This window comes from Taudactylus pleione, unplaced genomic scaffold, assembly GCF_031769625.1.
Source record: "Taudactylus pleione unplaced genomic scaffold, aTauple2 ptg001166l, whole genome shotgun sequence".
In the NCBI taxonomy this organism is placed as follows: domain Eukaryota; kingdom Metazoa; phylum Chordata; class Amphibia; order Anura; family Myobatrachidae; genus Taudactylus; species Taudactylus pleione.
Window position 1 is genome coordinate 366,323 of NW_028285567.1, and position 14,056 is coordinate 380,378.

General features: G+C 47.0%; 1 protein-coding gene across 5 annotated transcripts in view; it reads left to right on the forward strand.

Moving 5' to 3' along the window:
* Positions 1–14,056, forward strand: part of HTT (huntingtin) — a 193,421-nt gene that overhangs the window by 143,282 nt on the left and 36,083 nt on the right. For 4 of the 5 annotated variants that reach the window (XM_088462236.1, XM_088462240.1, XM_088462239.1 and 1 more), the window contains 9 exons: positions 2,757–2,895; positions 3,408–3,530; positions 3,657–3,870; positions 5,474–5,619; positions 5,716–5,893; positions 9,100–9,194; positions 9,381–9,572; positions 12,103–12,229; positions 12,939–13,039. In XM_088462236.1, the coding sequence (XP_088318362.1) occupies positions 2,757–2,895; positions 3,408–3,530; positions 3,657–3,870; positions 5,474–5,619; positions 5,716–5,893; positions 9,100–9,194; positions 9,381–9,572; positions 12,103–12,229; positions 12,939–13,039 (1,315 nt within the window). Of the gene's footprint in view, positions 1–2,756; positions 2,896–3,407; positions 3,531–3,656; positions 3,871–5,473; positions 5,620–5,715; positions 5,894–9,099; positions 9,199–9,380; positions 9,573–12,102; positions 12,230–12,938; positions 13,040–14,056 lie in introns of all 5 variants that reach the window. The other variant, XM_088462238.1, reaches the window with a different exon arrangement.

A 14,056-nucleotide genomic window follows, 5' to 3' on the forward strand; every position in this document is an offset into this window, starting at 1 on the left:
GGACAGGATTCTCTGGCTCACAGGGGGTCGCTCTGCTCTATCATTCCATCAGTTTAAAGGGTTTCAGTACATCCTTTTACATATAGGTGGCTTATTTACATATTGCCAGGTGAATCGGTCAACAGCACTTCCGAGGGATGCTGTGCAGTTCCATTACAGTTTCCGGTGTGACAGTCATGGCAGCTCCTCTCAACCTGCTCTTCAGGGCTCAGTCACGGGATATCCATCTATCTCAAGGCGATCTTTGAGATTGGATGGATAATTACTTGGAAGCTTTTCCTTTTGGGGGAGAACTTTGCTGCATTCCAAGTCTCGGTTAGTATTCCGCCCTGCCATCAGACTAAGGGTCTTCTGGTTACCGTCCTCTCTATTCTGACATCCCCCTACCAGTGCAGCACAGACGATGTAATGGTTAGCATTGCTGCCCCACAGCAATTCTCCAGGTGCTTGAAGTGTTCTTACACTCTCGCAGGCAGATCTTAGGCTCTCTGCTCGTACCCTTTGTCAGGGTACAGTTACTACACTGTTTCATTCCCTGGCCTCTTCACAGGGAAATTTTGGGCCCTATGCCATATGTCCAGTCTGCTTTTTAGGGTACACGCTGTCGCCCCCTTTTTTGTGGTGGCTCAAAGTCCAAGTGCACAGATTTTCACAACATCAGCATGAGACACAGGTTCTATCCCCATGCTCCATTCCCTTTGGGATCCAGGACAGAGGTCCTTCTCACCACCAATGCGCATCTCCATGGGTGGAGGGCAGTAACCTGTTATTAGGTCTTCGGGATCAGTGGGTGGCTTAGGCAAACCTGTTACTACTGTACTGATTGGTTGCTCCGGGAGGTACAGTGGCATTCTCCACAAGGCAACCGTTGGACGCAACCTTTCAGACGGCGCTTCAATTCGTCTTCCTCTATGGTCGGCCCTTGGACTACGAGCCTGTACTTCTATCAGATTCTGGCTCACCTCACTTACCAGAGTGGCTCTTGTCACCCGTCCTACAACATAGGGGGGTGGCTTTTTTGTACCCTGCTACATACCAATTCCATCCGGAGTTCTTAGAGAATTAGAAGATTTCTTTAGTAGTTTAGCTGGGGGCTTCTTCCCCAGTTCATACCAGCTATGTTGAATCTTCTCTTTGCGCATTAGGGCCTTTGGCCCTCTTCCAAGGGTTAAAGGTCTACGACCTGTTGTTTTGCTTCAACATCTGCTCCGCGCATACCTGAAGTTCGGACGCTTTTTTTCAGGGTGTCCTCTGTGCTATCACCATTTAATTTTTACCATGGCTCCTTTGACCCTTCCGAGGTTCTTGGGACTCTTCGGTAGGCTCGCTTAAGAGTCCTTGATTCCTAGTTGCGGTGCGATCGGCTCATTCATTGGTTTCCTGAGACAGCTGTAATATTCCCGCCCTTTGCTTGGCACGGGGGGTTGCCTGGCTGAGCGCCTTGTTTGTCGCTCCCCTTTTCTGATCTTTTCCTTTGATCGGGACTGTTTTGCGGTCTCGATTTGGTGCCTACCCAGTTGTTTCGGTTCCGTTCCTACTGCAGTTGTGTTGATCCAGTGGACGCATCTACGGATGTAGGCTCTCCGGTGATTTTTCCTTGGACAGACCCGACGTTAATTCTCTGTGGTCCTGTATGATTTTCACAATCGTGGCTGGCCGTTTCTGAACAGATTATACTGGTGGCCCTGCTTGCTTTTCACCACATTCTGTGGCGGAACTCCTGCTCCTGTCCTGGTGACTGCTTATTAAACTAGGTCAGCGGACCTTCGTGGTGAACTCACCGTGGCGTTTTTTGCGGTACAATTTGTCCAGCTGCCACATGGTTATCTGCCCACACTCTTTGTATTTGTTTCTATGTAATGGTCAACTTCGCTTCTTCGGACGCTGCCTTCGGGTTCGAATGGGGTTCCCAGTGCAGCCCAGGAGTGTCCCCTCCCATTTTAGGACCAGATTGATCCCTGTGCCCCCTAGTGCAGGAAGAAGAAAAGATGATTTATGGTCTTGCCTTGTTAAATCCTTTTCTTCGACTCCATAGGGGGAACAGAACGCCCACTCTGACGCTCCTGGCTTACAGGGTTTATTTCCTCTGATGCCGGTTCTTGGCACATCTTTTTCTCTCTTGTGTTTGAGTGTGTGCCGGTCTTCCTTCTCTCTATTCTTTACCTCGCTCCTGACCTTGGCTTGCTCACTTAAACTGCTGGCCGGTGGCTTAGGGCGAGGTATAGTGGAGAGGGAGCCAGGTGGCTGCTGGAAATAAATAAATAACTATTTGGTGCCCAGATTCTCCCTCTCCCGGCTATACCCAGAGTGATCCCTGTGCCCCCTATGGAGTCGAAGAAAAGGCTTTAACAAGGTAAGACCAGAAGTCCTGTTTTCCCAACGGTACACTGCAGACCTTCTAGAAATCAAATGTGTGACAAGGATGGAAATCTGACTTCAGCCCTGATTGGTTGTCACCGCACCTGAGTAGTTTGATGCTGCCGATAGTTCCCAGCCCTGTGTTATGTTTCAGCCACTCCCTGCCGCACAGTGGCGGTTAGTGATGGGAAGGCTTCATCTAATGCTCAAGATGAGGTGTGTGAGTTATTGACATCTTCCAAGCATCCCCCGTCCAACCAGCTGACTTAATAAGGGAAATTCTAATTTTTACATTCATATAACTCCTGAGTATGATGCGTTATAAAGATCTCTAGTAAGCAGTTTATGGGCATTTAATTTGCATTTTCATTGACTAATTGACTCATCTGCTCTTGAAGGCACCAAAGACTTTATTCTCTGCTGGACAGATTCCGGGCAACTGTGGCACTGGATACAGTCAGCCCATCACCTTTAGTAACCTCTCACCCGCTGGACGGGGAAAATCAGCCACGGCTGGAGACGTTGGACCCTGATGAGGTGGGTAAACCTCTGCTATGTAGTGGGTGAGGGAGGCTCTTCAATACTTCAAAGAAGGAACAAGTAAATTTGTGTGGTTGCTTTTACTTACGATGGACCTAGGATATGTTTACTTGTAAACTTATGTTCTCCCCCCGTCACTACCGGGTACCCGAATGCCCCTCAGCGCAAGCTGAGACGCATGGGACCTGGCGTGCCAAGGAAGGCTGTTTGTTGCGACTGCAACAATAATGTATGAAGACGCATATATAGCTGGACGTATTTGAATCCCTCTACTGATACACATCAGAGTAATTCCCAGTGTTCTCATTAAACAAAAATAGCTATTGTACTGCATTATGTCCACAACCTGATTCTGATCATAGATGTGTAAATCACATTTGGTCTAGAAGACCTTAAAAACAAAATATATTTTATATATATATATATATATATATATATATATATATATATATATATATAATTGTGATCATACAGTAGATTGAGCCTAACAACTGTGTTTTGTATTCTAGGACTGGTATGTGTCACTGGTACGCTCTCAGTGTTATGCACACTCTGATTCTGCACTGCTGGAAGGCGCGGAATTGGTGAATAGAATCCCCGCATCTGAGCGCCTCCCCTTCATGGCCAGCAAGGTATGAGGAACATAGGTTCACAGACGGTGGCTCATGTCTCGCCATAACGACTTGTCTTGAAGCACATGCTCTTCAGATTTAGGTCGGTAATAGTTAAACTAATATGGCATTTTCCTACAATTCTAGGAGTTTAACCTGAGCTTGCTAGGTCCATGCTTAGCCCTGGGGGTGAACCAGATGTTGGGAGATCAGAACAGCACATTCTTTGAGACAACGAGGTCCGTGGTTCTGGATCTCATGTCGCAGACAGTACAGCAGCTGCCAGCCAATCATCAGCTCCTCCAGCTTCTGCAACCCCTGGAAAAGAACTCCTACTGGGACAAGCTGAGCATAGTGTTAGGTAACTGATCTGTCACACTTGATTCTAGTGCATTCAAATGTGAGACCTGCAAATCTCACACAGTGACCTTGGTACAGCATACTGTAGTAGTGTAATACATTCATGTTGCCTGCGATGGGCAGGGAGTAGACCTTTTTTCACAGCTTCTATGGGTAATTATTACTGAAGTCACAAAAATATCACACAGAACTCTGGAGCGGATTCAGACCCGCTCGCTAGATTGCGTACGCTCGTAGCTGGCCGATTGTTGCTTTCTGCGCATGCGTACGCATTGCAATGTGCGTGCGCGAACCACTACTAGAGAGATCGGGAAGCAATCACTCGCCCAGCATAGACAGCCCAGCTGAATGAGTGACAGGAGAAGCCGTTTGTGGGTGGTGACGGGCAGGCCACTAGAAACGGGGGAGTGGAGGTGCGAACGCAAGCGTGCCTGAGCGTCTCATCGCTGTTTCAGAGGCGTGCATAATTAACAGGCAGTGTCACTGTACACGTCACCTGGTTGAAATACACACTGAAGTGATCGCAGTGCTTGCGGCAGTGTATAGTCAACCTCAAGCTCTGCGATCGCATCCGATGGTGCTCGATGTAACAATGGTTTCATGCACTTCCAGAAGATGATGTGCGCAAGTGGGCGTCTTATGAATGGCCGGTGGGCTTCTGCATACACAAAGTGATCGTACGCCAAGACATAGTGGGTGTGCTAATGCCTTGCCGTGCGATCGCCTGCCTTGCTGGGCGTGCGCAGGATTTGCATACGCTGGGTGCAAGCAAACGCATCTAGTGAGCGGGTCTGAATGAGCTCCTCTGTGTTCTAAAGTCCATAGCCATTAGACACAAGTTGAGGGAGTAGCAGTTGAATTTAAATTCAGCCACACTGTTAGCAATAAAAACAGGGGTTACGTAGTCAAAATGTTGACAGTCACAATTTCGACATTGAACATGGCTGTATGTGCAGAATGTCAACATGTAAATCGCCGACATTCTACACGGAGGTTTATAGTTAGGCTAGAAGGAAGTGAGGTTAGGGTTAGGCACTAGGGGGAGGGTTATGGTTTAGGTATACTATCTGCCAGATGGCTGCTGGATCCGACGGAAGTCATCATCAGCTGACTGCCAGACCTGGAAGACATTGCCGGACCAGATAAGTCACCACTAGACCACCAGGGATGTTTTGTTGACATTCTAATCATGTACACATTTCATCAGTCTCGACATGATGTAAGTCGATCTTATCAATGTAGACATTGCATGCATGTCGACATTCTCAAGTCGTCCAAATGTACCACATCCGATGCATGCATGTGATAGAACATTAGTCTTGCAATGATATAATGCTGTTGAGAACATTTCAGCTAAAGTCAGAACCTAGGAGCATTAAACCACACCACGGTGCTAGGGGACTGAGACACTCAAATGTATGGTAGAAAGCGGTTTCTTTGAAAGTGAAGAAAATTTTTGCTTTTCCTGTTTACCAATCACCTTTGTCCGTAGGTTAGACGTCTAAATCAATGTCCATTTAAGTGTATGATATCATCAGTCATGTGTAAATGGTACGCCAAGCTGAAGCGCTACATCTTTAGTGACATTATGATGTTTGGTTTAGGTGACGCCGAGGTATACTACTCTATCGTCACCCTCTGCCGAGCCATGGCGCAGTATATGCTGTCTCTACCAAAGCTACCTCCAGCTTTTCACATCACTCAGGAGAAGCAGATAGACATTGTTAAGTTTGTGGTCATGTCGGTGGAGGTAAGTGACTTGTAACTAGATCATCAACCAGAATAAGATCTGTACATTTGTATGAATACGCAGTAATGGCACTAATGATGGAATCTCTGTCTGCAGGCTGTGTCCTGGCACTTTGTACATGAGCAGGTCCCGCTGAGTGTGGACCTCCAGGCGGTGCTGGATTGCTGCTGCCTGGCTCTCCAGCAGCCTGGCCTGTGGAATCTGTTGGCTTCTGCAGAGTATAAGACACAGGCCTGCTCCCTCATCACCTGCATACGCTTCATTATAGAAGCAGGTAAGTGGCCGCTGTAATCTGTTGTAGAATCCTAGAGACCCCATTTCTCTGCCAGCCATCTGGGGGACACAGACTTGCTGATTGAGGCTGTGTCGCCATTATGAGGCAGAGTATTTTTAGAGAGAGGGGAAAAAAGTTAAGGATCATCCTCCTTCTTCCTAACCAACGTCCGAATAGAGGCGTCCCAGTTCTCAGAGTGGGCAGGGTTGAAACTGGCTTTAGAATGTTCACAGCCGCACAGAGTATTTCTCTTAGTCCACTGCTGTGTGTACAAATGAAGGGCGAAGAGTTAGCACTGTATGTAGCCAAGAGCTAAACACATCCCTACATGTAGTGATGTTTATATATCCAACTTCTTTTCGCCCAGTATCTGACCATACACTGAGTCTGTTTCTTAATAACAGCATGAACAGCCTTCATCCTTTAATCCCTGCTATTAGATGTTAATAAAAGAGAATAATACACAGTGGTTAGCACTGCGGGTATACTTAGGGTAATGGGGCTAGTATCTGTAGCTGTTGTATGTAGAGTCTGAAGCTAAGAGCTGAGTTGTCATAGCTTGCTTATTGTAGTTGTGTTACAGGATCAGGAGGTCTGTGTATAGAGTCTGTGTATAGAGACACTTTATACGAGTAGAGTCAGTGGTAGCAATGGAGGGGCTGTTACATTATGTACTATTACCAACCCAATGAATTGTAATCATGGAGGAAATTATTTAAATGGTCATGAATCGTAGTGGTGATTTTATTTTTCTCCATCAACCTCTGTGGTGGCTCTGGACCAGGGGTTTCATAAGGATTTTGGCATTTTAAATAAATTATAACATCTAAACACGTATCTACTCTATATCTCATCCTGGAGGACAGTCATTATTGTGTGTACCCGCAGCACATGGGCACTGGTGTTGGCTTCCTTGATCAGCATGATTTCAGATTATGTATATATTCTTATTGGTTACTGCTGCAGAGGTTACTTGACTGCAGACAGCCTCCCTGGTGGTCTCCTCAACTTCAGTGGTCTCTGCTGGCTGATCACTTTGAATTCATATCTCAAGCCTTGAGCTACAGTAGAGTCTAAGACCACAATGGAATTCATTGCCTTTTTATTTTGCAATGGGCTTATGATCATACTATACCTGGACAAAGGTAAAGGTTTGATTCAAGAATCTGCTGGTCCCATTATGGTAAACTGGTTATTTAGACCTGAGAGAGCCACAGCTGGAGTATAAACAGGTCCAAGTCTTCCCTTGTCCCAATGACCTCAATGGTGGTTCCACTTCAGCGTAGAGGTGTTACTTTCCCAGGAGAAGGCACTCTCCTCATGTGTCCTCTTTCTGTCCGGGCCATAGCTTTACCTGCATTGGTGCAAAGAGGCCATTCTTGACCACAATCAATTCCTACCTGTGTGGTGGGGTTAATTTGTATCCTCAACCCACCCCTGTGAACCATCATAATGTATGTATCAGTGCTGTAGAGCTTCATGGTTGTTCCTAGGTCGTAATCAATAACGGAGACAGAAGTCCAGTAGGTCACAGCTATTCTTTATCTCTCAGTAAATAAGTAATTTATTTCCGTACACACTCCTTCATTCTCGCTAGAGGCTCTTAGGGTCGAATTAAATTAGACTCTATAAGCCGCATTTGTGCAAAAAGTTTGCACGAGGGAAAACTTTTTTGCACAAATGCGGGTTATCGTGCAGCCCTTTTAGCCGCAGCTTTTCGGAGGTGCGAAATTTCCATAGGTAACAGTCGCAAAAGGTTTTCACCATCTGAGAGCAGTTGAAAAGTAGGGCAAACTCCCTATTTTTGGCAGAAAATGTTGAGACTTGGGACCTCATTCAGAGCTGGTCGCACAGAGCGTGCGGTCGGTCTGAATGAGGGGAGGACCTCTTGAATTTTCAAGTCCTCCTTTGCGGTTGTAAGGCTGTGGGTTAACACCCACAGCCTTATGACCGCCTAAGGTGATGGTCGCGATGGTCAAGACCATCGCGACCATCGGGGCTTACGACGAGACCCTAGGGTAGGGTCTCACTTGTCGTTAGCCCCGGAGAGCTTCTGGCTCTGTCTGAGCCGGAAGCTCTCCACTGACATCACTAGTGATGTCAGTGGGGCCGCCCCCAAACGGTAGGCGTTCCCATGGGAACGCCTCCATTTGGGCTGCCACCCCCCAGCCCGCCTTCCAAACGGGGCGAGCTGTCAATCAACATCGACAGCTCGCCCCCTTTGGATCGAGACCGCTACGACCGGCGGTGTCGGTCGTAGCGTGTCTCACGCATGCGCATGACGGCGCCGGCTCCGTCGTGCGCATGCTCTGTGGGGGCCATCGACCCGGTCCGAGTGCATCGGCGCTAACGACCGGGTCTGAATGACCCCCTTGGTTCAGAACCACTGAGACACCCCCCTTAATGACTAATTAGGCAAAAATATTTGCGCAATGCAAATGTAAAACGTGTTGGAATTTGGGCATAATGGGATTACGTCTAGTTAAGTGCGCACAGTGCTCCCAGACCACAATATGAATAAGTGAATACAACAATACTTCCCCACATCTCCAATCGGGATTCAGTATATAGTTGTCAGACTGATGTGCAAGAAGCTTCCTTCCTCTAAGCTAATGGGGACCTTGTAGGCAGGCCAAAATAGGAAAATTCTGTCAATGTCCCAATATTTATGCACCTGTCTGTATGTATAGTCTTTAATACCACACAAATCAATAATATACAATAAGATCTACACATCACCTATACACGGTTATGTGGAGTAGCTATGCTACTGGTAACCATTTCTGTACTCCATGGCTCAGCAGAGAGTTTGGAAACCTATAAGGGGAGATTTTTGAAACCTAAAGAAGACAAGTGGTGGGGTGTTGCCCATAGCAACTAATCAGATTGTAGCTATCCTTTTATCTAGTGCACTCTATAAAATAGCTACGATCTGATTGGTTGCTATGGGCAACATTTCCACTTGTCCTCTGTAGAAGGTATGATAAATCTCCCCATAAATTATAGTACAGCTTTTTTTGAATTGCTGAGGTGGCCATTTGTTGGGAAGAAAGTAGTGACATTCCCGGGGGAGACACAAGGTGCTTTGATTCTGTTAATTTACATTATAGAATAACCGATAGATACAGTCAGCTGCTGATTCTGATGTTAATGCAGGGGGTTGTGATGCTTTGTGTGTCTTGACTTGGTAACTGTGTGTGTTTTAGTCGCTGTGGAACCTGGGGAACAACTTCTGAGCCCAGAGAGAAAAAAGAATTGCTTATCAGACGACTCGGCTGGGGATGAGGTGGATCCTGGAGTCCTAGGTACAGTAACTTGTGGCCCTGCAGGAAGTTGTCTACACGTGGTTGGGGTAGCCATCCCACTAGGTGTCAGTGACATCATTGTGGCACTTTGTGCCATGTGAGGGGCTCTAGTCTTAAGCCTCCACTGTTTGTAGGTGAGCAGTCATTGTAACCTTGAATGATATATATGCATTTGTTTTCACCTAGGTGCAGCAGTTATCAAGGCTGCCTGTGTAATGATGTCTGAGATGGTGGATTCTCTGCAGACCGTTTTGTCTTATGGGCACAAGAAGAATAGCAATATAGCAGCATTTCTCACTCCAGTTTTCAGAAACATAATCATAAGTTTAGCTAGATTACCTATAGTCAACAGCTACACCAGAGTACCCCCACTGGTGAGTATATCCTGCTGATCTTATCATCCATAAATTTACTGGCTGTTAGGCGGGGCCCTGCTTTGTGTAATGGTTGGCAAATGGGGCCCTGCTTTGGGTGACGGCTGTCAGAAGGGGCCCTGCTTTGGGTGACGGCTGTCAGGAGGGGCCCTGCTTTGGGTGACTGCTGTCAGGAGGGGCCCTGCTTTGGGTGACTGCTGTCAGGAGGGGCCCTGCTTTGGGTGACTGCTGTCAGGAGGGGCCCTGCTTTGGGTGACTGCTGTCAGGAGGGGCCCTGCTGTGGGTGACTGCTGTCAGGAGGGGCCCTGCTTTTGGTGACGGCTGTCAGGAGGGGCCCTGCTTTTGGTGACGGCTGTCAGGAGGGGCCCTGCTTTTGGTGACGGCTGTCAGGAGGGGCCCTGCTTTTGGTGACGGCTGTCAGGAGGGGCCCTGCTGTGGGTGACGGCTGTCAGGAGGAGCCCTGCTGTGGGTGACGGCTGTCAGGAGGGGCCCTGCTGTGGGTGAAGGCTGTCAGGAGGGGCCCTGCTGTGGGTGAAGGCTGTCAGGAGGGGCCCTGCTGTGGGTGGGCTGTCAGGAGGGGACCTGCTGTGGGTGACGGCTGTCAGGAGGGGCCCTGCTTTGGGTAAATGAAAAAAACGCTTTATTTGACGCTTGTATAATTGTAATAATAAAATCCCTGGAATTAGAGCCATTCCATTAAATATCCCATATTATTACCAGTTATTACCAGTTATTTATATAGCGCACACATATTCCGCAGCGCTATACAGTGAATATTCATCCATTCACATCAGTCCCTGCCCCAGTGGAGCTTACAATCTATATTCCCTATCACATGCTCACACACACATACACACTAGGGGGAATTTTGTTAGGAGCCAATTAACCTACCAGTATATTTTTGGAGTGTGGGAGGAAGCCGGAGCACCCAGAGGAAACCCACGCAAGCACAGGGAGAATATACAAACTCCACACAGTTAGGGCCGTAGTGGGTATCGAACCAACGACCTCAGTGTTGGGAGGCAGTAATGCTAACCATTACACCATCTGTGCTGCCCACTGTAAACAAAATCTGTAGTTGTGTATCCTATGAGTTTTCAACATACGTTGACAAATTAAGTTACATTTCTTTCTCATTGGTTTTCTTTAAAAAAAAATGACACAGACTCTAAGGGCCTGATTCAGAGCCGCTCGTAAGCGGCCGCTTGTTCGCTCCGAGCGATGTTCGCACAACTGTGCATGCGTATAGGTCATAGTGCGCATGTGCCAACCAGTCATTGCGGTCGGAAATCGTGCGCTCGTAAAACAGCGAGGCGCTGCTAATTTGAGTGACAGAATGAGGCGTTTGTGGGTGGTTACTGGGGAAGTTGCTTGAAGACGGGGGAGTGGAGATCCGAACGCAGGCGTGCCAAACGGTCAAAACGGCGTTTTATGGGAGTGCATAATTAGTAAAGGAGCGTCATCGACCACGTCACTTGGTTGTCTTTTAGCCTGAACTGCTCGCAGTGATAGCGGGAAGTAAATCCTACCACAAGCACTGCGAGCAGTTCAGATGCCTTTAGATTTTCCTGATTAATCTAATAAATAGCGGAGATGACGTATGATGCGAACGGCAAAGGGGCGTCTTTACAAAATAGCGAGCGCATTTTTCGGACGCTCGCTCAGACATAGAGGCGTCCACAGACCGCAAAGAGCGAGCGCTCAATTTAAATGGCCGGCCCCTTTTTCAGTACGACCGTCCGCAAATAGCGTCCGGCTCTGAATCAGGCCCTTAATACAAAGAGTTGAGCTCAATTATCAAGTAGAGGTTTCCTTTATGTTCCATATGTGACATGGAATGGCCCATTACCTGGCTTAACAGAAGTTTACTGGCCAATGGTAGATGTGGCAATCACCTCAAGGGTGAATGTCTTGAATTTTCACCCGCCTTCAGACTATTATACCCGAGGAAGTCTGCATAATGGAAAAACTAGCTCAAGAGATTACCTGTTGGATCATTAGTTTATCTGCAATTAGCTTTCTTATTTCTATGTGTGGTTTTAAGGTCGGTTAATACAAAATCATATTAATGTACATTAGACAGGACATGTATTCTCAGATGAGAACGGACTGGGCTTACTGTCTGTTCCCTGTATTGCTATAGCACCAACTTGTGCATAAATTTACAAGGGAGCACTAATTAGATGATATTATTTCCAACATTAATGCCATACAAAATGACACTTCTGAGGAGAGAGGATGCAATGCTCTAATCCAGACCTGTTGTGAAACTACAAGTCCCAGCATACCCTCTCACCGATCAGCTGGTAATGTATGCTGGGATTTGTAGAGCAGACTTAACTCAGGTGTTCCACGAAACCTCTTTGCATTTTTGACTTGCTAAAATATATGTGACCCTCCAAGTGGAAGATTTGAAAAAAAAAAAAAAAAGCATTTATTTATTTCTTAAATGTAAGTTCCAGTATTGATGACATTGCTGGGGCCACGTGAGCCCGCATATAAGACGTTTATCATTGCTTACTTTTCTCAGGTGTGGAAACTTGGCTGGTCCCCTAAGACAGGGGGAGAATTTGGAACATCGCTTCCTGAGATCCCTGTCGAGTTCTTGCAAGAAAAAGAAGTATTTAAAGAATTTATTTACCGCATCAACACTTTAGGTGAGGTGCCAGGGTGGCAGTCCCTTTTACCTTATAGAACATATATAACATGGTGTGTAAAAGATCCGTCTTGTGAGAATTAAAATCAGTGGCCCCGTGACCCCAGCGATGTGAGGGAAATACATATTGGCCATGCATGGGCCTATCTATAATGGGTATAGGTCCACCACTCACCCTGCACCCATACACTACCCCTCCACTGGTGCTGCCACCACCAATTATATCTTCAGGAAATGGTGCCAACGATAGAATAGGGGGCCCACACGCAGTGGCGTCCCTCCCCGCAGTGTCACCTGATGTGGGGAGGGACGATATGAGCCGCCGAGAACGGGCAGTGGTCACGCTACCCGAACCCCTGTTCCTATTACTTGGGGGGGGGGGGGGGGGGGAGAGGTGCAGGAGGTCCCTGTGTGGAGTGCTTAATGCTACAGTGCAGCACCCGGTTCCTGTCAGTGAGGGGGAGTCTGCACCCTCGGCGAGTGACACCCGGGTGCAGACTGCACCCCCTTTGTGACGCCACTGCCCACACGGAGGCTGCACACCGACCCCCTCCTCTCTTAAACATCCCTTGTGTCCATGCTTAGCATTTCCGGCAACACCTCAGTCTTCAACTTTGCGGTAACTTTAATGAGATGACCTTATTCTGCCGTTGTATTTATATGTATTCCTCACACTTCTGTTCTCATGACGGATCCCATCTGAATTGTAGGATGGACAAGTCGCACCCAGTTTGAGGAGACCTGGGCTACTCTGCTCGGTGTTCTGGTGACTCAGCCTATAGCAATGGGCCAGGAAGAAAGTCAGCAAGAGGTACAGTTACACACATCTGCTTTCAGCAATCCACCTTAATACCTTACCAAAACTCATTTAGCTTTATGGCTTTTACCAGAGATCCAAAATACAATGGTTATTAAGTGTAATGTAATATGGATTCAGATTCCGGCCCCCCACCTGCCATTTGGTATGTTAAAGAGTCTTGGTGACACCAGCTTAATCTCGAGTGCAACAATGGAAAACCAAAGCTGCAGTGTAATATATATAGATATATATATTTATATTTAATACGAAAACCGTGCAAAGAACCAGAAACCCTAAAAATAGAAACATTTATTTACCTTCCTGAATTATTTATACTGTAACTCCTGGCTCTGTATTCATTTGGCACACGGCTCTTCCAGAATATCTCCATTTTATTGGAGACAATGGAAAGTCTTTAAATAAATGTAAACTTCTGAAGCTCATCCCTTGTCTATATTCCTCATCCAGGGAACTCAGGTTTTGGGGGTTTTTTTTTTACATTACCCACAGGACAAGAATGCTTTTGTGTTGACTTTCTTGGCAGATGGCTATTTTATCTACATTTATTTTTACTGATTGCTGCTGTGGTAGATACTTTGCTACCGACGGCTTTATCGAGCTGTCTGTTATTTGGAGTACTTAAGACATATAATGCCTATAGAGGAGACATCTTCACAACCGCCTCAGGCAGAGGCTGCGCTGCCATTGTGCCAGGCCACACTTCCAAAGAGGTAAACTGAAAATGGGCCAGTCTTCCGGGACAGTAGCCGTCAGTGCTGGGCCTGGGATGAGATGCAATTCTGGGCAGAAGTGGTGGGCTTCAGAATACCAACTAGAGATCGCCCAAGCAGACAGATGGCAGCAGCTCCTGCTTCCTTTTTTCTTAAGATCCCCAGCTGCAGGAAAGTAATCTGTAGTTGGGGGTAGAATCCCCTGGCTGAGTTAGTGTTGTTACTATGACTTCTGGGCCTCTGTGTCCTTCATTGCAAGGATACTTTATTCTGTACTCTGTTTCTGTCTTTTTTTTTT